Source organism: Polypterus senegalus, chromosome 17 (genome assembly GCF_016835505.1).
Source record: "Polypterus senegalus isolate Bchr_013 chromosome 17, ASM1683550v1, whole genome shotgun sequence".
Lineage (NCBI taxonomy): Eukaryota > Metazoa > Chordata > Cladistia > Polypteriformes > Polypteridae > Polypterus > Polypterus senegalus.
The window spans coordinates 21,623,356-21,646,852 of NC_053170.1; the positions used below are offsets into that span (position 1 = coordinate 21,623,356).

Consider the following 23,497-nt stretch of genomic DNA (forward strand, 5'->3'; position numbering starts at 1 on the left):
GGTAACGGTACAGCCCTGCCTCCGGGGTTACACATACAAATCACACACAGCTGCATGGAGCCTGGCCACCTAGTAGTCAGCCAACAGTAAGCATTATAATGCATGGCTAAAAAGTAAATTGGTCCTTTTGTTCTTTTTTTTATATAACCTAAAATATACATGAAATAAAATTATATTTTATCAATTACGATTGTGAATTGTAAAACAGTTTTTTTAAATTTCAATCTGAGATGCCAATTAAGGAATACAACGACAAGGCCTATTTAATATACAGATCATAGAATATGTGCTTTCAGATGACAAAGCCGATAACTAATCCAACTCTGAAACCTACATCAAAACCAAAGGCACGTGGCTCAAAAGCTCACCTCAGTGTAAAACAAGTTAAACTAATATGTGACTATTAAAAAGATTGTTCTTACAAATGTTGTGAGTTCTCACATGATACTCACTCTTTACCCATTTGAATCGGTAACAAACCAGTAAGAAACCCTGTCAAATCTTTCTTTTCATTATGGAGAAATTGGCAATATCAGCTATTAAAATGAAGAGTAAAGATGTCTGTCGTTGGCTTGTACTTTGTGAACAGACGTCAGTTACGTTATGTTTGAACTATAAGCGGTCCTATCCGATTCATGCATTCTTGCTTATATAAATACACATGCACACCAAAAATTGAATTTCAGGTTAACTGCAATTATCTTATTGCACTCATATTCCTCAAGTCTATTCCGGTATTATTTTTATGAATAATAATCTGAAATTTCTACTTCAGTGGTTGTTTATACTGTGTAACAAAGGTTGGAAGAGTTCCATATTTAAAATGTGGGGGGAAAAAATCACTGGTAAAACAGAAACATTTATGTGTACTTTGGTTTAATAAACTGAGTTCACTTGGCCTATTTGACCATGCATACTTTACGTTGGCACCTGTTCATTACGATAGTGATGAATGTTTACAGAAAGCCAAACACCATAATCAAACAGGATAATGAGATGCACTTGTAAATATTAAAAAGAAAATGCAAATACCTTTTCAGCAAAAAAAGGCCACCAACAATTGCAATTGTTTTAAAATATTTTCAAAATTTGACCAAAAAAGTGAAGTCTTTCCTAGTGTAGAAAAATACATGATGACCGTTTCCAGAGAACAGCATCATGTATCCGCCATGTGAAAAAAAAATCTCATATTCGGAAGATGCAAAATAGTGTTCATCCTCATAATCCACAAACAGCTGCAACATATTTTACAAACAACATGACTGCAATTTAGACTGAAACAAAGGCATATTCTGAACTCTGAAGGCATAACACAGTTTGGCCAATGAAACTACCAGTTCATAATATTTGGAAGATCTCATTTTGGAAACTAATAACAATTAACCCCACCCTCTGTTAAAAAATATATATATATTTATATATATAAAAAAAAAGCAACTCCTACAAACCACTACCCCCCACCCCACCCCACCCCACCCCAGCAGAACACACATATTGTAACAAACGTCTAAATAAGCAAGGATGGTGTAGGCTTCTTTCCAGGCCAAGCCTCCTTGGCATATTTTTTCTTTTTGGGCTCGTTCAGCGTCTCAGATGAGAAGCCACTAACTACAGGAGTGGGAGTGGGATTAAGTGTAATTGCAGCTGGCACAACTGCAGGAGCAAGGTCGACATCAGGAGCAGGGTTAGGGAAAGGCAGAGGCAAACCAGCCACCATTGCTGTCCCTCCATGTGCGCTATGCGAGTGTCCTCCAGTCTCATTGCTGGTAGGTGGCAGGTCTCCATAAAGGCTTGAATTGAAGGGAAAGTTTTGCATGCGCCGAGCCACTGCATCATCCAGTCCCAGTGTGCCGTGTCCTTCCGCCTTTTTCTTCTAAACCAAGACGGGGGGAAAAAAAACAGCTTGAGACTTGAGAGATCAAAAAAAAAAAAAATCTGGAGAGGTTAAGCCCCAGCTCATAATATTTACCTTGATTGGTACCACAGCTGTCTGGATCATATTTCTGAAACGACCTACTGAGGGATCCACATCCTCTGCAAAGCAAAGGAGTATAATAGGTCAAACAACAAAAGGTCTGGCTCTCTTTATACATAATATGTGAGCAATTTATCCACTTCCTGGTGCACAAGGACATTAAACCTATGATGGCATCAAGTACAAGGAAGAACAAACCCCTTGGATGGAACAAAAGACCATTACAAGCAGAACACTTGAACACTTAATTGATCGTAAATGACTTGAGAGTAAACTGCACGAGATGGAGGAATACACAAGGTGAAAGTCTACAGAACTTCATAAAAATAATAACTGCACTGGAAGTTAAACTATGAGGCTGCAGGAAATCTCCAACATAACATAATATAATATATAATTTAATATAACATAACATATATTCCTAAAGGTACTGAGAAACTGTCACAACTTTCAACTATCACAAAAATGATCATGTAAACAGAGACAAAGTTTATAAAGTATGGTAAATGTACAAGTGTAAGGGTAACTGAATGTCTTGGGGATGCTATGATTTACTTGAACGGCAACATTTTAATTTATATGTGCGCTGCAGTGGCGGTTTCATAGTAACAAATGGAAGAGGTGTGCGTGTATGTATATATATCCATATGTATTACCAGATGCATTAGGCACAAACCCACTGTAAGACTGTTCAATGATATTTTTCCTTTGTATCTGTATCACTATAATGCATTTGAAACCAGCATCTACATAAGCTTCAAGATGGGGTGTAATTAGTTAGCTGCAAATCTGTTTGCTTAAGGTCTTACACATAAGATGAGATGGGTCAATTGGGAAAGAAATTCCTGTAAAGAATTAACTTCTATTACAGATGAAACTTCTGGACTAACAAAAGCTAGTGGTGGAAAGTAACAAATCACATTTACTTTTGTTGTTGTACTAGGATAGACAATGTATAGAACTGTTATTTCTACTGCATTTTAAATGCAAATACTAAACAAACTTTTTAAGAAGTAAAAGTAATAATGCTACTTTGTTTTATGTTGTAAAATTCAAAGTTGACAGTGGCCATTTAAAATAAGACCACATGCAAAAATACATTGTCACAGGTCATGATCTGAACATCTTACGTAATTTAGTAAATGAAATGCAGTTTTCTCGAGCTCACTAAGTGGATGCATCTCAGCACATTACAGTGTAAGGGTCCCAGTGTATCAGCAAGGAACGGAGTATGCTCTGTAGATGCTCCTGCCTTAAATCTCATCTGCAGTTATCTTATGTTTCTGCTGCACGTGTGCTACAGAAGATACCAATGAAAAGTTTTTACTGTAGTGGTGGCAGCAACATTCTTCATATTAAACAAACAGACATTACTATATATTGCTAGTGACATTTAGAAGAGCTGTTCAATCACAAGGACATAAGACAAAACAGGTTTATTATGCTGTGCGAACTGCACCCAAACTGCTTCCTCAAATTTAAAAAAAAAAGCCTATAGAAGTTGATTTTCTTTTATTCTTTTTAAACTAACGGGGTGTTTAAAATACAGCATACATGAGAAAAACATCACTTAATTGTACACAAAAATACTAGAAAATATTTTTGATAATCACATATTGTTTACAAGTTAAACAATGGCAAAAAAAATTAGCAAAGATAACAAGCAATATTTTGAAAAAGATGGTCCCATTGTATATAAGGTGCATTTAACGCATACACAACTTCCTAAACGTTTGTAGTGTGCATTTGTAAGTTTGTAATATTTGGCAGTACTTTTCTGTATAAGAATATGGGGGCTTTCACCACTTGAGCAAGGCTACTATGAAAATCTCTACACAAAGAATTGTAATGACGGCATGATGTCAGTCTTTCATGGTGCATGTGAAACCTAAAAACTGGACAAACAAAGGTCTTACCAAAAAAAAAAAACTTGAATATTGATGACACATATGCTGTATCTGTCTAAGCAAATATTTCTACTGAGCAACAATTGACAAAAGAAATATTTCCAAATTAAACCCGCCTAAGTATTTTTTTTTTCTTTTCCAACACTCATGGCTTTAAAGGTAAGACACAGTAACAATTAATTTTACTGTAGCTTGTTCAAGCATGTCTAATAATAAAAATATACTTTTTCATACATTTAAATCTCGTTTAGTGGAGGGAGAAAACGAGGCACTTTGTAGTTGATAAGGACGCAATTGTGTACATTGTAATTACAATGTGAAAACACCATGGCTGCTGTAGTGTTCACTTTAGTGTGAAAATAAAAATGTTTTCATATGAAATCTAGTAGAAAGCCATAAACAAACTGATGACACAGAATCCTTCTGTCATATCTGTTTAATGTGCGGAATTTTGCCATTTAAATCAGTCAATTATTAATATTTAAAAGAAAAAAAAAAAGTTAAGTTTTGCATGTAAGGTTTTCTACCGAGTTTATTACTATCATACATGCATAAAGATATACCATAATCATATTTAATACATGCATGGTAAGTGTGTAGTGCTTTGCTATTTACATAAGAGACCAATTAAAACACATCTATTCATATACGAAAATATAAAGGCCAATGAAAAGGTTTGTATAACTACCTGGGTTGATAATTTCTTCCTCATCACTGAAGGTAACCCTTGAGCTTCTCCGTTTGCGCTTTGGTCGCTGGATGTCCAAGTTACCTTCTTCAATTGTAAGCGTGGAGATCCTCTTGTTATGGGCTGTATTAAACTCTGTTAAATTCTGATATAGAAAAATTAAAGAACAAACTAAAATTAAAATTATATCTCTCTTACAGACACTCACACATTTATAACAGACTTTTTGCTTATTGTTGCTAAAATAATAAAATCAGCATATTTTTATGAAATAAGGAACTAGAAAGTTAAGTCTGTCAGGAGCTAGGCATCTTATGGAAATGTTTCTATTTAACTTTAAAATCCCAAAATTACAAGAAGAATGTAAAATACAATTTTTAAATCATTTTCATGATTAAATTGCTATAGAATGTAACGTGAGAGATGGAGTCGGGGTAAGGGCTCCACCTCCTAGGATATGCAAGCAAGGGCAGCACACTGGCAAAACGAAACCTCCGAAGAAAGTCACTCGCTTAGCCGCCAATACAGATGCGAGGTGAAAACATTGGCAAAATGGTATCCCTTTTACTTTTCCTCCTGCTGCTAATACACAAGTGATGCGAGCACATTAACACAAAGCATTTAATGTGCTATATAACTTATGACAGGGTTTCAGAAAATCTAGTAAATTAAATATTCATTTTAGGATGTAGTTTAGTTTATGATGTTTGACTTCAATCTTGACATAAACGCCGAGAATAAAGTAGATATGTCGAGAATGAAGTCAACATGCCGTCACACTATTGCACAGGTACATTACACTGTATTGAAAAAAAATAAAACAAGTACAATTTGGCTTGCACTATTATCCAGTAGTACAGAAACGGTATTCACACATTTGAACATAATGGTCTACATTCGACCATTTAAAACGAAAAGTATCTCCAGGCAACGGACGTGACTCCTTTTTTTCGGCAAAAGTTCTTCTGTATCATCATGTTCAACTTTATCGTCAGCTACAGCTTCAGTTTCGGAATGTTCTCCGTCCATTTTCATCCTGCAATACATATACTAGTGCATGTACTCCGTTGCATGCCTATTTAGCCGAGTAGCAGTGAAAAAGAGCCCCCGCGCAACACTTCCACTAATGCATGTGATTAGCAGTGTAACCGTGAAAAAGGTCCCCCCTTGAACCGTTTCCCCTCTGCGCCACGTTCCAAACATCATTTAGGCAATTTAAACCGGTGTTGCGGTATAAGAAAAATCCATATCATAACAAAAATATATAACGGTTTTCGGTATGAACCGGTATACCACCCAGCACTAGCCCAGAGTAGTTCCTTTCAATTACCTGACATCTCTACATTTCAATTTTTTTTTCCTGATAATTTCAACAGTTTCTAGGACCCCCCAGGGCTTACACAGCTAGTTTATACTAATAAAAGTCAAAACAAGACAGATGTAACCAGGTATAGGAGGTAGGTTGGTATGAAATGTTGGAGTTGCTACTAGTATGATTTACATCATTAACTCTAAGCACATTTCTTTAGGCCCCAAACAGAATATGTGATACTGCTAACCAGCATTTGTTGCAGCAGTGATTTTTACTGGTAAACATTAAAAACAACTGGATAACGGGGCTGTTGGGAGAACAGGTAAATAGCTGTGGTTACAAAGGTTCAAAGTAAAAATGATTAAGAAGGAATAAGATTTAGTTAACAGTAGTGTAGGAGCTGTTTTCAATCAGAAATGTTTAAATCACAACTATAATAAAAAGACGACAAAGAAGGACAAAGACACAACTGACTGCCAGTTCTAGTTTAAATACAACAATAAGTAATTTCACACCAGAAGTGTAAGTGAGCTACATTTAAGGACATTATGGACATTCATAAAGTATTACAACATCTGTTTCAAGCTAGTGCAATTTTTGGGACCTTTTAACAAGACATACTGTGGGAAAATAACTTAACATTAAAAAAAGATGCCATCTATGAAAAACACTTAAAACTTTGCTACTGCCATAGGCACTAAACATGTAAAATGTCACTCCTGTCAGTTTATTTGTATTAGTTTTATCAAGTTCCCTTTAAGACACTTAGTCTTTGCCTAACAAGTTCATTTACACTTAAATTACAATAAATGAACATAATGAAAGATATATGACCTCTAGTTCTGTCTCCTCCTCTGGAAGTCCCAGTAGTCCTTTTAGTTCTTCATCATCACCTGACTTGGCATCCCCAGAAGTGGAGCTTGGCTGAGTTTGTGGCTTCTCTCTTAAAGTATATACACGTGTGGATGCTCCAAATGAGACTGTTGAGTCAATAGGTACCTGTTGAGGTTTATGAGGTTCTAAGCGAATGTGACCCAGAAATGTTCCATGAGCTGTAAGATATAAAAAGTAAAACTAATATAGATTTCAGTAAAAGGGACATGCAAATATTATTCAGTTTTAAGTTATAATAGTTCTTTTTATCTCAATAAAGTACTGTAAAACCATAAAATTATCTTCTGATTGATGCAAGCATCCTGCATTTATGTAGTTAACCCAATGAATTGCAATGATGATAAAATCATCTCAAAGTCATTTTTACATGAACGTGATATACATGTTTATAAAGAATGATGCTATTGCCCTACATATTCTAAACATGGCAAACAAATACATTTCCTAGAAAGTTTCATGGCATGTAGTATAACAGTTTTCTCTGTCAAATATGTATGTGTAATCTATTCTCCCAAAGTACAAGGACATTTTCAGATGAAATTTGAATCTTTCTTGCAAAATACCACATTTTCTGCTATCAGGCAAGCAAAAAATTCTGAAGCAAATTTCTTGCATTGTATGAAATACTTTTTAATTACTTACTGCTGTTGAGGTCAATGAGGAATACTCTCTTTAAATGTTTATGGTATACCAGAGCTGCATGAACTCTAGAACATGACTGGTGGTCTATGGTGAAGTCACAGATGTCAGGATTTCTTCCAAACAAGTAATACTTCTTTTCATCAATGATGAGTTTCTAAAATTATATTCAACATACAAGAAAATGGTATTTTACTAAAAGAACACAACATAAGAAGCACAACCTATATGCATAAACCACACTTTTGAATTAATTTCAGGGAATAAAGGTTTTGTTATATGTCAGCTTTTAAAAACATTGCTAAAGAAAAAAAACTCCAAAGTTAGAACAGAGACATAAACTATTTATATTTGAACTTTTGTACCAAGGGCAGCAGCTTCATTTTGTAACATCTTTTATAGAGGAATAAAACAATTCATACGGAGATTAACCATTGCCAGTGTGTTAGATCAGTTCTGCTCAATTATACAAGGTTAAAAGCATAAGAAGTGAAACTAAAACCTCAGCAATGTTTATGTATGTATGTATATATATATATATATATATATATATATATATATATATATATATATATATATATATATATATATATATATATATATATATATATATATATATATATATATATATATATATATACATACATATATATATATATATATATATATATATATATATATATATATATATATATATATACACACACACACACACACACATATATATATATATATTATTATGAAATTATTTAATGCTATTATATCTAAACTATACTGTCTAAGGTATGAAAGAATTTAATTTTGATCTTCTGCACTACAGTACAACAGAACATAGAGGATATACAGCACACTGCAGATATTACAGTTACATTCCGTGAATCACCTCCTTTGGGCCCTTGAAAGTCAAGCCTATGTTAAGGCGGACTCTGACAGTTTTTTTTCTGTATGAACTCGTTAAGCTGCTTCAAAACTCAACTGAAGAGAGAACCTCTGAACATACAATTTGCAAGGTCACCAATATAAATATCCTTGGTAGTTTGTGGTTAAAGCTGCACCATCTCTTTTATACTGCTCGTCTGTTGTCATTCCATTCTCATTCTGGGATGGTTTATAATGGCAAAACAACTGACCTGTTCTGCAGGAAAAAGAATTCTTGGCTGATCACTGAAGGTCCACCGTTCTATTGGCGTGTTTACATTCACATAACATCAAATGTGCTCAGGTAAATGGCACACGTCATTAGTCTACAGAACGTAAAATTCTTACTGATAGTATAAATATGAACAGCAATCAAAACCTGTGATGTCCCTGTGACGTGGCTTACAATACATCGACATTTAACTCTGGATGACTGTCGCTTTTTAAGTCATCGCAACAACTCACAAACTTTAGCATCCTGAAGGTGTGCATGTTAGGTTGCTATTGGAGGAGCGTCTTAAGTGTGTGAGCACGCCCTGTCACAGACTGGCATCCCTTCTGGGTTGACTACTGCTTTGCACCCAAAGTGGCTCCTTCTGACCCAACACTGTATTACAACATAACAATGGATGGTTGTATTTTAAACTCGGCTACTTCATCAAATTCTGGCTATTTTCCTATTTTGGCATCTTCTGATCCAATTCAAACACACAAACCAATGGGAAAATAACTGGTCTGCTGTATCATAGCTAACTTTATGAATGATACAGTTTTAATCAATACTGTATGTCTCTCAGTGTGGATAAAGGAATTGATGTGTTTCACACAAAAGAAATGCTTCACTGCTAACACTTTCTTAAAATCACCCGACATAAAATTGAAACAAACTGTAAAGAGAAAAAAAAAACAAAAAAAAACTACCAAATCTATTGTAATCTACCGATTACACAACTGGGAAGTATTGGCCAAAGTAAAAGTAAACTGCTGTATTTCAACGAGGAACAAAAGGGCTGTGAACAATAATGTAACCTGAAATTAGGGCTGCAACAACAGATTGACGTGGTCAGTCATAATCAAATTCTCTAATTAGTTAGTTGCCTTATTACGTATTGTTTATATCACTTCATTAACCAAAACAAACATTAATCTCATTTTGATGCATGTCGGAGATGAAGGATGCAAATAAGGTGAAAGGTCAGTGTGTGGAGTAGTTTAAATTTCACACGTGGTTTAAAAAAAAAAAAAAATCTCTTCAAAGATCTGTAAAGATTAGCTCAGTTGGTACAGGAGCACAACTGTGAGCATCTGAAAAGAAAACATATTCACACTTTGAGGATATGCCTGAAGCTCTCCCAATGTTGCTTTCTTCTGTTTCTAATGACAGTTCAAAGTGCCCACCCGACAGTGCAGTATCTGAGTCATCACCAATATGCAAAATTTCCTTTGCAGTGTATTTCTTTTGATGACAGCAAGGTTGAGTCAGTTCATCTCATAGTCTTTGCTGCAGTCTAGCAGATAAAAAAAATCAAACAATACACTATGGGCATATTTTATTGACACAATGGTTTTAGCCTTCTACCCCACCGATGTCGGTAACAGCCTTAAAAGTGGCAAACTTGACTTTACAATTAGTAATATGACTAACTGCTATTAACTTTTTGGCAAATGTATTTTTACAGCTTACTTGTACTGTTCATATGAAGAACAACATTGTGCAAACAATATAACTTTTTCATTTTCTTTTCTGCAAAACATTTTTTTAAACCCTAATTATTTAATGAATCTAAATAACTAATCAGCCACATGATTAGCAAAATACTTGTTAGGCTACGTTCAAATGAAAAACAATCGCCGTCCGCAATATTCTCATAGTGCTCCTCAACTCTGAAATTCTCTTCCCTCTCATATCCATCAACTAGACCCAATACCACATTTTAAAACTGCCCTCAAAACTTATCTTTTCAAACTGGCATAACAATATGAATTTAACACTGTTACTGCCTGTTATCTTGCTACTACCTCCGTAACTCATTGCTATTTAATTTTATTGTCCTCTTTATTTTTATATTTTATTAATGTTGCTTGATTTCATTGTAAGGTGACCTTGAGTGTTAAAGGAGCCTATTAAATAAAATGCATCATTATTATTACTATTGTTTTTACATCCTTTAGAAAAGTATCTCTGCCCACGAACCTGAAAATGATTTAGACGTAGCCATTTCCTTACGCAGGTTATGTATGCTTTGGCAGGAAGAGTCCTCTGTGAAGGATTGGTTACAATGCCAGCCACACACACATTATATTAAATTTGTAAATCTGTGTTTTTTATGCATGTATGCAGCCTTCAAACTGTACAAAATTCAATTTAAATGCATGCAGGTAAGCAAGACAACAAGCACCATGCAAAGCTCCTCTATGTACGGAATAATGTTTTTCTTCCATGAAGAATGGCCTATCAAGGAATGAGATATCATAATGAGCAGGATCCAATCATCCAAGGGCTACAAAATAAGCATGAGCCAGAGAAAACATGGTATTTTTCAATACTCCGCATTGCACTCTGGGGTAGTCAGGACATTAATCTGCATTTGTAAACAAAAATGTATTAGTGTGGCTGTAGCCCTAGGTTCAGCCCTATCAAGTCTGAAGTGGCAAAATGTAAATTATATCTACCAATACGTTTGCCTAATCAGAGACCACAAGTGATACATTTTGAAAACATTCACTAATGGGATCAAATAATTATAACAAGAGAACCAACAGTGCTATTCTCACAACTGTCAGAATACTTCCAAAACACAATGAGTACTCCCACTCAGTACTAAGAGGGCACTGTAGGTTATTTTACAATCCTAGCACTCTAACAAATAGGCCAAGTACATTTTGAACCTCATAAACTTGTACTTCTGAAATTACTACATCCTCCCTTAATTCTGATGCACACTTTACACATATGAGCAAAAGGTTAGGGTGGAAAAGGTTCAAGTTGCTTTCTTCCTCATCACTAAAGGGTGGCAAAACAGAGAGTGGAAAGGGTCAGTTTAGATCAGTGGTCTCCAACTCCAGTCCTGGAGAGCTACTGCAGCTGCAGGTTTTCATTCTAACCCTTTTCTTAATTAGTGTCCAGCTTTTGCTGCTAATTAATGCTTTGCCATAACTTTAATTGATGCACAACTTAACACTTAGGCCCCTTAATTATTTCTTTTTTCCTTAATTAGCAACCAAACAATATTAAGACACAAAATAAACTAACACATAAAACAACAACCTGCCTCCATCGCACCATAACTGAAAATAAAGAAAGATGAAGGCCTCAGTAATGTTGATCTGCTCAGGTCCACAAAACATTTTGACAGCGCTCTTAAAAAAGAAAATCAACAGTTTTGGAAATGTCAGCCATGGCAGAATAAGCACCATGGAATTCAATAATGGGTTTAATTAGCAACGAGAATTGGCTTCAAGTTAAGAAACTGAATGAAGTGAAGTTGGTTGGATTTTGAGGCCCCAACTTAATTGGTCATCTGTTGGCTCACTTCACATCAAATTTATGTTTAGATGCCGTTTAAGGAAAAAATAATCAATTCAGGAGTCAGAGTCTCAAGAAAAGTCAACTAAAATAAAGGGAATTAGTTAATTAGCACTAAAAACTTGTCACTAATTAAGAAGAGAGTTAGAATGAAAACTTGCAGCCACAGTAGATCTCCAGGACTGGAGTTGGAGACCGTGGATTTAGATGTTATTTGCCACCACTTAAAATAAATTTTAAAAAATTCCCACATTTGCAGTTTGAATAGTGTCAAAATCAACCAAGAACACAAGATAACCAGCGCACATGATTAAACAAATGATAAAATACTAAGTTTTAAAACACATAATTATTTAAACTACTGAAAATCATTGTTTCTTCATAGAGATCAGACAATTTCAAATACTCCTTAAAAAGATGCGCTTTTAGCTATTGCTTTTATGCCGCATGGTCACTTGTGCCTAGAAACATATTTAAAAAATCTGAATTCTTACTCCACATTAAATTATATTTCTAACTTAAGAAATCTCCAACAATAAGAGAGAGACTACTAAAAAATGTTCTGTATAAAGAGGATGTTGCACCTCTGTGCCTCTGAGTTATAACCCAGGATGTCGCTTCACACACTGAGCTTAAATCTCATGGCTATTTTTAATATAGCACTTGCAAAACCCAACAATCACAGAATGCTTCTCAGTTGAAAATGCAACTAAGGAGCAGACTGTCAGGTTCGTATCCTAGTGCAGACAAGTAAATCATGAACTCAGTTAATTATTACAAGAAGAATTTTCATTTCATTTCACTTTTCACCAATACAACACAAATGCTGCATAACCCAAAAATATCCTTTGAACTGAATCTTGTTTTATCCGCTAAGGAGAGAGAAAAAAAAAAAAACATATGTCAAGAGTAGTTTACTTATGTGTGCCTGTCAATCAACATACAAGATTTCATAATGAATGTGAAACTGTTGTTAACCTTTAGTTCATGCCATCTATTGCTGATATAGCATAATTATGTGCTATTATGACATCATGGGTGCGTTTCTATCTCTCTGCAATAGTCTCTCTAGAGCTACTAAGTGCAGCCACCAACAGGCAATGCATTATTTCACACGGGGAAAAACAATCTAAATTGGACAAGAGACTGATGGAAAAGACAGAGACTATGGATTATCAGTTTTTCCAAAGTAAAATTAAAGTAAATCATAGCCTACAGTATTTATTTAGCAAAATGTCGCATATGAGCCATCTAATATGAGAGATGCAGTGTTGTAACAGCTTACTTTCTATGACTAAACTTCTGTGAAGTTAAGAAAGACTATGTTAACTTCAGAATTACAAGATACACTATGTCTTGTAGCTATCTTTCTAGATGTTAGTCTTTCCACAATTTCTTACTTTATGATTCTTTACTGAATTTTTAAGCATTTTAGAAAATATCAGCATGGAATGAACTTTTTTGCTGATCAATCAGGACAACAAAGAATACATTATTGGAAGGTATTTTGGATTCTTTACGCTGTAATGCACCGTTTAAAATGTCTACCTTTTGTGGTACATTATGCTTTGGCAAATTCCTTTTTTTTCCCCCGTGTGAGGGTTCATGAGGGGATCTAAGATAAACCACTTCAAGCACTAATAAACAGACTAATTTGCACAAAAAAGCTGCCTGTCTAAAATGGAAACAAATGCTGGTCCCACCTGCAAAATAAACAGTATATGGAATATCATACTATTTTGATTTATTGAATATTTTAAAAAGCGTCATTTAAGAATGTTCTATTAAATGAGCAATACAATACTGAACTTCCTGTATAATGCTAAGTGACATGCTACCACACAAATATTAGGCTATACCATAAGAGGAGTTAAAAATCCATGAAAACATACAATGCAACCAAGAGAAAGAGATGAGCATCTATGAAGGAATGACATTCTAGTTACTGCTTGCACTAATTAATTTAGTCAATATTTACATCAAGTTTTGAAGGACTTAAGAGTTAACTAACCAGAGAAAGAGGGGAAAAAACATTTTCCCACATTAACTTTTGATTATTGTATAAGATGGAAACTTTTACAACCTTTTTCCCTGATATAAAATGCAATTAATTCATTTAATACATATGTACAGTGATGCCTTAAAGTCTGAAAACATCTTTTCCTGTGTTAATCTTTAAAGAATCATAAGCTTTACAGGATTTTTTTAGTTCAATAAATTTAAGAAATATGCATTTTACATGTATTAGGTAAAGCATAATTAAGAGAAGACTAAACCCTGTACCAAAGTAAACCAGTTTCAGTAAGCTGTGGTACATCCTTTAGCAACTACAAATATAAAGTGACTCACTTACTAAGAAGTCTGTCTTATTTGGCAGTTCTTCCTAGTAAGACTGATTTAACTATTTCAGATTTGCCTGGTGACTTGTATTAACAATCCATTAAAATATTTTCCCTTTATTTTTTTCCAGTGGTTCTATAATGGTTGTGATCATTTTCAACTCAACTTTTAATAATTCACAGTTGGAGAGTGTGCCATTTTTTCTTCTCAACAATATTTTAGAGTTACCCTAAATTCATAGCTCAACCAACCTTGGTTTGTCACCCAAAAGCATGTTATAGTTTATGTCCCGAATTGGTCTTTGTGATAGGATTACTACCCACCCCACCTCTCTACAAATTAATAAGATGTATGACTTCTGTAACAAAAACAAAAAAGGAAATGGCAAAAATACATTGACCTGTCACCCTCTACATTCCCCATTAAAGTGGCACCTGCATTCAATGTACTGATTGTTCAAAAGATACAATACTTACATTTATTAAGCACGTTAACATTTGGTATCATCTTACCCAGATCTGACATGAATAACTATAACTGAAGAGAACACTGTACCATAATTTTAACTCTAAAATGACTATACAACACTTGCAAAGAAGCAACACATTTTGCATGTTCATAAACACTTAAAACTTAATATATAATGGTTTCACTATATAAATGAAAACAACTACATTTACTATATACGACTTCAAGGACTACGAAAAGCTGAACACTACTGACTTTCAAGAAATGAGAATTACATTAGAAAACAATACAGGAAGGACACTACAAAAGCTTAATATCAATGGAAAATCAACAGTTAAAATAGGATCATTAACCATTTAGGATCAAGGAAAAGATCTATTTACCACATCTCTTCATGTTCTACTTCTAATAAAGTATTAAAAAATGGAAAAAAAAAAAAACTCAGTTTAGAATCAATGGCATGCAGAGCCAAATTTCCACATTTGCACAGAATGGCCACTTTATTTTGCACACTGCCCTAATAGCAAACAGCTCCCTTGTGTCCTTAAAACAATCTGAATCCATGCGGTTGTTCCACAGAGATAGGTAAGCCTATGCCTACTCCAACACTTTCCTATATCTGTTGCAGATTCCTTACCAGAACAACTTGTCCCACGACAAAGATATTTGATTTCATAGTTGTCAGTTCTTTAAGGGGGAATTCATTGGCATGTTTCTGGGAGTATTCCAAGTATTTTCTGTTCTTGTGCCAAAACAGGCTTCTCATTAACACCACATTACCGAACTGATGACACAGATCATGAAAAACCAGGAATACACAACATTACAAACATAACCTGGCTCTCCCAGTAATGCAAACCATTTTTCCCCTTCAGTTCTTGTATAATACTGTGATGTTAACTCACTGCCTAAGCAGCTATACTCAATAAAGTGGCCACTCACTGTACACTTGGCTCGTGGGCACACAGGATATTAAAAATGTATTTCTTGTTTCCAAATCCCACATTAAGTCAAACATAAGTCCTTGTTTAATGTTATCCAAGTTAATATTGTTTCAGTTTAATGTTACTACTTTATGTAAGATACTTCAATATATTACTGAGAAATGCTGGAATCACTTACTGTCTGTAAACCATCAATTTAATTAAAAGCTTTTTGCCGATTATGCGATTAACAATAAGTCTCAGGTGCAGTCAAGAGTAAAGAAGTAAAAGGTATGGAAGTGTTTTAGCATCAAATCAACCAGTAGACCAGAATGTGAGCATAACAACTTCACACTGCACAAAAGCATGGCACACCAGCTTTCAGTTTAATAAAATGTTTACATAGTTTAAAGCATTAATCATTCATTTATTTTCAAACAGCTTCTAATATCTTACATTTGCCAGGAAAGCATTATGAATTTGAAACTTACATTAAGAAAGAAATCAAAATTAAACCTATTAATACTTTCAGAAAAAGACTTCTTTTAATTAGGAGGGCATATGCACCTTACAAAAGATGGCCCTGGAGTGGCAGATCAAGACTAATGCACTTTTTTTTAAACAATTCAACATGTCTTATTTACAGTAACATATTTAGTTCAACTTACTGTCACTGTATATTACAATGCAATAAAAAGTATTTCTTGCTAGTGCTTCTAGTGCAAAAACATGAAAAATGCAGCACTAATGCAATACCCAGTATGGCAAGAAGGCAGATAAAAATCACTAAACAAAGCAATGCATAAGCAAACATACAAATGTATTCAACAAAAAGGTATAATCTATATTAGTAATAGACAGAAACAGTGTCAATGCAGCAAAACAAGTAACTCTGCTGCAAAACGGTCAATAACACCAAATTGGTAGCACAGATGCTTACACAGTAGAGACTTTGGTCATAGATCCATCTGTGAAAGAGCAGCTTAATGTCCCAGAGGTGTGGGGGTGGGGTTTGGGGGTTTATAGAGACTTTTACAAGTGTGGTAGAAAAGCACAGAATGTTTTGTCGCTTTGATGTGTTGAGCCAGATAAGGATTGCACATACATAAGTTAGTAATTAGCATTCCTGCAATCTTATACCCCAGTACTGACATATACTTATGGGGATTGAGGAGGAGGGCGGGGGAATATATTGATGGATTACTTTATTTCTTGTAGATGTCCACTTATTGAAGTTTAGCTGCTTTATTGCTGTATGTCACAAAGACACCACAATTTTACTTTTTTTTTTTTAATACTATGCCATTAGTAATCAGAAATATTTTCTCGGTCTTCATTAATTCACAAGTAATGATCACACTAACCTAACTAACTATCAAAGCTTAAATAATTCCACACATAAAATTTGGTAACATACTACTTTCATAAAATTCTATTTTTTACTGATTTGCTTTCTTGATTTGAAAATGCCTTCTTGTGATATTAGCAAACACAAAGTTACTGTCATATACTGTATTATCGCAATCCTAGATATGTAATATGGCAATTAATTCTTCACAGCTCCAAGGATCCTTTCTCAATTCTGCACCTGGTCCCTCTCATCATGGACTTTGCAAGTGTGTTTTGTGTTTGCACCAGGTGATTGGACACACAGCTTCAGGGAACCTGCTCAATTTTGGACTAGTCCAATACCTCTGTTGAGTAAGTGCATTTCTTGTGGGCTTCACCAGGTGCTCTGGTTTCCTTCCACAAGCAAAAATATGCATCTTGAGTTAAATGTGGAAGGGTAGGCATGAGTGTGCTCTGCAAAGGATTAACTGCTCATAATTCACTGCATTAGTATTCACACATGCAGAATACCATATAAAAAAAATGTACTTTCCAGGTACCAAATGGATGTATTGCTTGAAGGACACCATGTGAGCTTGGTAGGGCAGGTTATTCAGATTATTATGGAGCATGAAACACTGTAGTTGATACCATTAGGATAAACACAAGTATGCTAGTTCTAGAAACACATTACACTATATATATTTGGCAGCATAATAAAAATTTGGTATGCTGTAGATAAGCCTCTTAATTACAACCATGTAAGACTATACACCGAACCACTATTAACCAGTTTCATTACATTAAATTAAAAAAAAAAAACTGCAGTGCTGAAATTCACTGTAATGCTTGATAAGTCTTTTTACATATTGATCCTCAAGTACTCAGGCTTCCTCCTAGCAATTAAGCAAACAATGCCAAATTCAATTAGAATTTGTAGGATGTTCCTACGTAAATATTTAAAAGCAGGTATTGATTTTTTGAAGGTTGTGTGGTCATGCAACACAATTTAAAATGTGTTCTATAACAATGCATCATTGTTAGGTTTCTCAATGAAAATAAACTTCACTCTGCCTTGTTTCAATTTGTAATAGAGGTTTTCAGAATACTCTGGCACCATTAAGCAAGGACTCTTGAACCAAATACACATACAGGATACAAGGAACGTTGTCACAAAGAAAATTACGTAAGGCAAAACAATTGGGTTAACATTATAAAACAGTGAAGAGATGCAATTGATTTCCAACAGGTTTGAATGTAGTCTGCTAGCTCTCTGGACTATCTGGATTACTTTGGACCAACAAAGCCTTCCTGAACTGTTCTCTAAACATGCAGTGACCCCAGTGTATATAACAAGTTAGTTATTAACCCCTATGCCCTTACCTTGCAGGTCACGATCATCTTACCTCTACAAGCTTGTCTCCTTTCACAACATCCAGATGAAGACCTGGTGGTGGTTTGCCTGCCCTAAAAACAGATCATCGTCCATCAGTCTCAAAAATGCATTTGGTGAAAACTTGATTGAATTATTTTAGAGTAGCTAAGAGTATACCTAACATATCACATTTTAAAAAAGGTTACACATTTCATATATACGAGCACTGGTCATTCTTAAATTAAGTACAGTACTGGTAAAACACACAAATTTCAAAAACATTAAAGTTCTTTAGTTAGTGTGTTAGCAAACATTGTAGAAATGCAATTAAAATATGTCACAAACACATCACTCCAAAAGCTCAATGCATCTCATACATGCAAATATGAAAAACTAAAACGGTGTGCATGCCCAGCTATAACTTTCTATGACAATACCGTGCACAGTTTATTTTCCCACCGTTCATTCTGTGCACTGAAGCTCTCAAAAATAAGGTTCTCACTTCAACATTATGACAAATTTCAAATTAAATTTGAAATGTTTATTTTGAGTGTGTTCACCCTGTGATTGACTGGCACACTAATCCTGGGATTGACTCCTGCTTCCCCACAGCCCTGCTTAGGATAATCAGGTTTTGAAAAATAAATCAATAAATAAAATACTCTCCACAGTTCACTCCACAGGGACGTCATTGTCAATATGAACGATGATCTTATGGCAGTGTGTGCCACGGAAGGAACGAGCTAGCATGCCATTATCACTCCTTACCACATGGCCCATTTTGGGCACAGATTTTTAAAAAAAAAAAATGGCTTTTCTTTATTTGTAAGGCTTTGTTAATCCAGCATAATTAGTGAAATAAATGTTACTAAAAACACATCAGAAAAAAAAAACATATCCAACCTCAATGTGCTGGTTACATATGGCACAACAATTCTGAACGTGAATGCAAAGAGACAAATGAAAATGAATTTAAAACATTACAAAAATCAAAGTATGCACTAGCTGGTATACACACAAAAAGAAGCTCAAAGCTGAAGACAAGAAAATCAAAAAAAAGAGAACTACAGAATCTCTAAACAAAATGGTGCATCCGCCAGGATTTCTTTTTAATTTTGGTACACATTACACCCTGCCTGCAGAAGGGGCCCGAGCTGCCTTGAACGCTTGCATATTGCAATCTTTTTAGTTAGCCAATAAAAGGTGTCATTTTGCTTGACTTCTCATTACATCCATAATGGCTTACACAGAAATACAGGCAACTTTAAAGATCTCCATTTCCCTACTGCCAAGGCAGCGACATTCATGTCTCTGATGACTAATCCTATGAAGTCAGTAGACGGATTGGGACAGCATGGGGGCTTGTCATGAGGTCGCTGGAAAGGGGAATGTGGTGCTCCCGATCTCTCAGCAAAAGAACAAAGATCCAAGTTTTTAAGAATCCCGGTCTTCCTGTCTTGCTGTATGGTTACAACACATTGACGCTATCCAGTGAGCCGAGATGAAGACTGGACTCCCAAAGGATTTGAACTGCATCTCTTCGGAGAATCCTTGGGTAACAAAGGTTTGACTTTGTGTCAAATGAGCGGTTGCTAACGGAGTCTCGAATGAGGCACGTTACTTGCACTGTAAAGGAGCGTAACTACGGCCATGTGGTGTGATTACCTGAGGGTGATCCAGGTCGCAGTATCCAAGTGGCTGGAGTAGGCCAAGGGGACACCCACATAACACCTGGCTATGGCAGATAAATGGTAATTTCCAGAGGGTAGGACTGGACCGCATGTCTGCCTTGGGGGGGTTGCCAACCGGGATCCTGAGGTGTTTCATCGTGTGGGGGTGTGGCAATGCACTGTACCAGTGCATGCTCCCCAACCTGACCTGCAAATGTGCATGATAGCTAAGATGGAAATGATGAACAGTCTGCCAGCCTCTTCAAGTCTGAAACACTGCAATCTCCAATACAGTACCATTAGCCAGTACATGATTTTTATATATATATATATATATATATATATATATATATATATATATATATATAAAAGCCAATACCACTGACTCACTCATCACGAAATCTCCAGAACCATGAGGACTTGAATTTTGGAATGTAGGTTATCCTTTTAGGTTACCCTTGGCCCAAAGGTGCTCGCTAAGAAACAGTTTTAAAAATTTCATGGTCAAAGCGCGTTCTGCCTGTATGTCTGTCTGCTTTTCATGACAGAATTACTTAACAGATTTAGATCTGGTTGTTTTGTATAATTTGCTTAAACTTTCCAGTTGATTATGCGACTTCTCTCATTGCACTAAGTACCACAGCTTGCTTGCGGTACCAATTTATTCAAATCCAAGAGAGTGGCTGTGAGCCGAGAGCAGGGAAGAGGTGGGGCCTTCCTCATTCACATGCCAGCCTCTGTTCGAGTTGGTCTACATCTCACCACGTGTTCGAATGCATCTTGCCTCCGCTTAGCTATAGCAATACCTGTTTGTTCAAAAGACATCATCATCTACAGATTGTTAAGGAGTAACGTTTGATGTTTTTGAGAGAGATCAGAGCTGTTCTAGAGGGTAGCTGCTGATTGCCAGAGATATTACGGCCATGTGCTTTCCTCCCCATACGGGAAACGCTCTCCCGTCAGAGCTGAACATGATCAGATACAGTGCCAACATCTATTGATTTTTAAAGTTGGTTCTGTTTCACTACTATATGGGCGCAGCCACGGGGTACGGCTAGTGCTGAATAGCCACCACTGCAAAGTACACAGAGCAAATAATGCATAAAAAAAAATTATATATATACATATATATAATGTTTTGTGTAGTATTACTTTAACAACTGTAGAATATCTAAAGAAGATGTAGCCTAAGCCAGGATTTTTTAATTTTGGCAAACTAAAATGGAAAGACAGGCAGCTTTCCTACAAATGCCGAAGTGTACAATGGCTGCGACGAAGATGTGGCACAATCTCACTGTCAACCTCATCAAGTCTGAAACAAAAAAAAATGTCCAAGACGGGGAACATCAGCAAAAACATGCTTAATGCTATGTAAATATGTGAATAAGTACAAGTAGTTTTTGAGGACAAAGAAACATAAATGCATTCTTGTACTATAGATGGATAAGATGTATGCATATTTTAAAGGCAGCAATGAGATTTCAATTTAAGTGCCCGCAGTCAAGATCTGTCCCCAAGTGTACCTTTGCAAGATTTTTTTCTCTTAACTTCTGAAGGAAAGTTTAACTTGCTCACAACTGAAACCGAAAGCCCCTGTTGAAAGGAAGACCCTTTTTCTGGCTCCTAATTATACAGAAGTTGCCCATCACAGAACCAAATACAAACTACTTACCATTATAGCACAAATGTATGCATAACTAAAGAAAATGTGCACTCCACATGTGTATACACTATGTATAAAAAGATTTGCTCATCTTAACGCCAGCTAAGGTTTCCAATGCCTAATATGATCAAAGGACTGAAATTTCATGCCTCAAAAATAAAGTACAACACTAACACCTCTAGTGCAACGATGGCTGCAAGTTTTCGGTATAATTGCCCATTCAAGCTCACAAATATATTCTTCTTTCTATTGCCTTGTTTGCATCTTGATTGCAATGTGTGTTGTATTGCACCTTGAAATAACTTAAATTCCAGTGGGCCAAAGATAGATTTTCTCAGCAAGTTAACTGCTCTATATCTTATAAAGAGAACATGATAGAGCAGTTAATTGCTTATACGCCACACTAGGACATGTTTACTAAACACGTTACTTTAAAATTTAAGATACAAAGTAAATATACTCAAATAAAATAAGGCTAATCTCGGAATCAAAGAAACTAGAAGTTTAAGCGAGCAGGGAGCTCAATTATGGGCCTGATGTACTTTCGATATGGACATCTGCTGTACAGCCTACGTGCGGATCTCCGAGTCTAAGTATTTTGTCTCTAAAAGAATAACACGGATAATTTTTCTTCATAAATAATAGAACACATACGGCAACGTGAGAGAGCAAATGCATCACCCCCTTTAATGCACAGTTCATTCTTACGTCGCTGAAAAAAGAAAAAAAAAACAACCTAGAGTAGGATGAAAAGAGTAAATAAGAGAAAGGTTTGGTAAAATGAAAGGTACGCGACGGTTCAGCATGCACGCATTACAGCAACTGTCGTCGGGTTCTTCAATTCCACAAGAAATTCAAGGGAACGAAATCCTTAAAGCACGCTTCTGTTGCAGAGAAAACACAGCCATAGATTCAACTCGAACCGCCACGACCCATCTAACGCTTGAAGCTGGAGAGACACGAATCACTCTGCTAAATACCTATACGTGCTTCTGAACGCCAGTCGCAAGGAACGATCTCTTTTCCCCAGCCCACCCTTGCATTTTCCCCCGTTTGCAATAATTCTCACCATGTCGGACAGTCAAATATAGGTGCAGTAGCTCCCTGGTTGGCAGCCATTTTGCTTGGACCCCCATTCACCCGCTCTGTCGTTCTCTAGTAATCATGGGATTGTGGAAGACTAGCGCCTGTCTCTCACTAGTGCGCAGGCGTAATCTTGCAGGTGGAAGCCGGGAATACGAGTTTTTTATAGTCGTTGGTTGTAGACCGATTTTGCCGATTACTTGTACTGTATATATTTTATAGAACTATATAGAAAATACCCACTGATATAATCATCTGACTTACAGGAGTTAGACGCGGGCCTGCATTTACAAAGCAAAAGAGAAAATAAAAGGTCAATTTAATATTTTCATTGAAATTATTTGATTCCTTGCATAGACAGTGGGCTTGACAAAGGCTTATTGTGTTAAAATGCTGTCACCTAAATGATCCAGGGACCTGGGTACTTTCCTTGTAAGGGTTGCTTGTTCCCCCATGTGAATGTGGATGTTTTTTACAAGCACCTTCCAAAACACAAAGAGGTTCAGGTTAATTGGACTGGTGCCAGTAAACTGACCCGATAGAAGGGTATGTGTGTGTGTGTATTTTTGACTGTACCCTTTTTGTCTTGCAGCAAACACACATGGGTTCTGACTCCATGGTGTAGTGGCTCACTGGACAACCCTAAGCAAGTTGAGCAAGTTAAGCTGCAGGAGTATAAAATCCAACATCCACCCATTTTTCTGAACCTGCTTATTCCAGAGCATTGTTATGAGTATCCTTACAGCTTTAGACATACAGCAGAAACCAGCCGTGTGTGCAGAGCTTG

At 35.8% G+C, this 23,497-nt stretch overlaps 1 protein-coding gene and 1 non-coding gene across 3 annotated transcripts; both read right to left on the minus strand.

Annotated features, from left to right (window-relative positions):
* Window positions 1-1,476: 1,476 nt before the first annotated feature.
* Window positions 1,477-22,802, minus strand: ppp1r8b (protein phosphatase 1, regulatory subunit 8b). 2 transcript variants are annotated; one of them, XM_039740179.1, is made up of 7 exons: window positions 22,697-22,802; window positions 18,326-18,386; window positions 7,419-7,572; window positions 6,717-6,934; window positions 4,571-4,715; window positions 1,970-2,034; window positions 1,477-1,873 (listed from the first exon to the last, which is right to left on the minus strand). In XM_039740179.1, exons 1-7 carry the CDS (start codon window positions 22,744-22,746, stop codon window positions 1,508-1,510), a joined length of 1,059 nt encoding a protein of 352 aa, XP_039596113.1. In that variant the 5' UTR covers window positions 22,747-22,802; the 3' UTR covers window positions 1,477-1,507. The 2 variants fall into 2 exon arrangements, with proteins under 2 accessions (XP_039596113.1, XP_039596114.1); XM_039740180.1 differs by lacking the exon at window positions 22,697-22,802 and having other exon boundaries at window positions 18,303-18,381.
* Window positions 12,444-12,605, minus strand: LOC120518249. Its single transcript, XR_005631215.1, has one exon.
* Window positions 22,803-23,497: the final 695 nt, after the last annotated feature.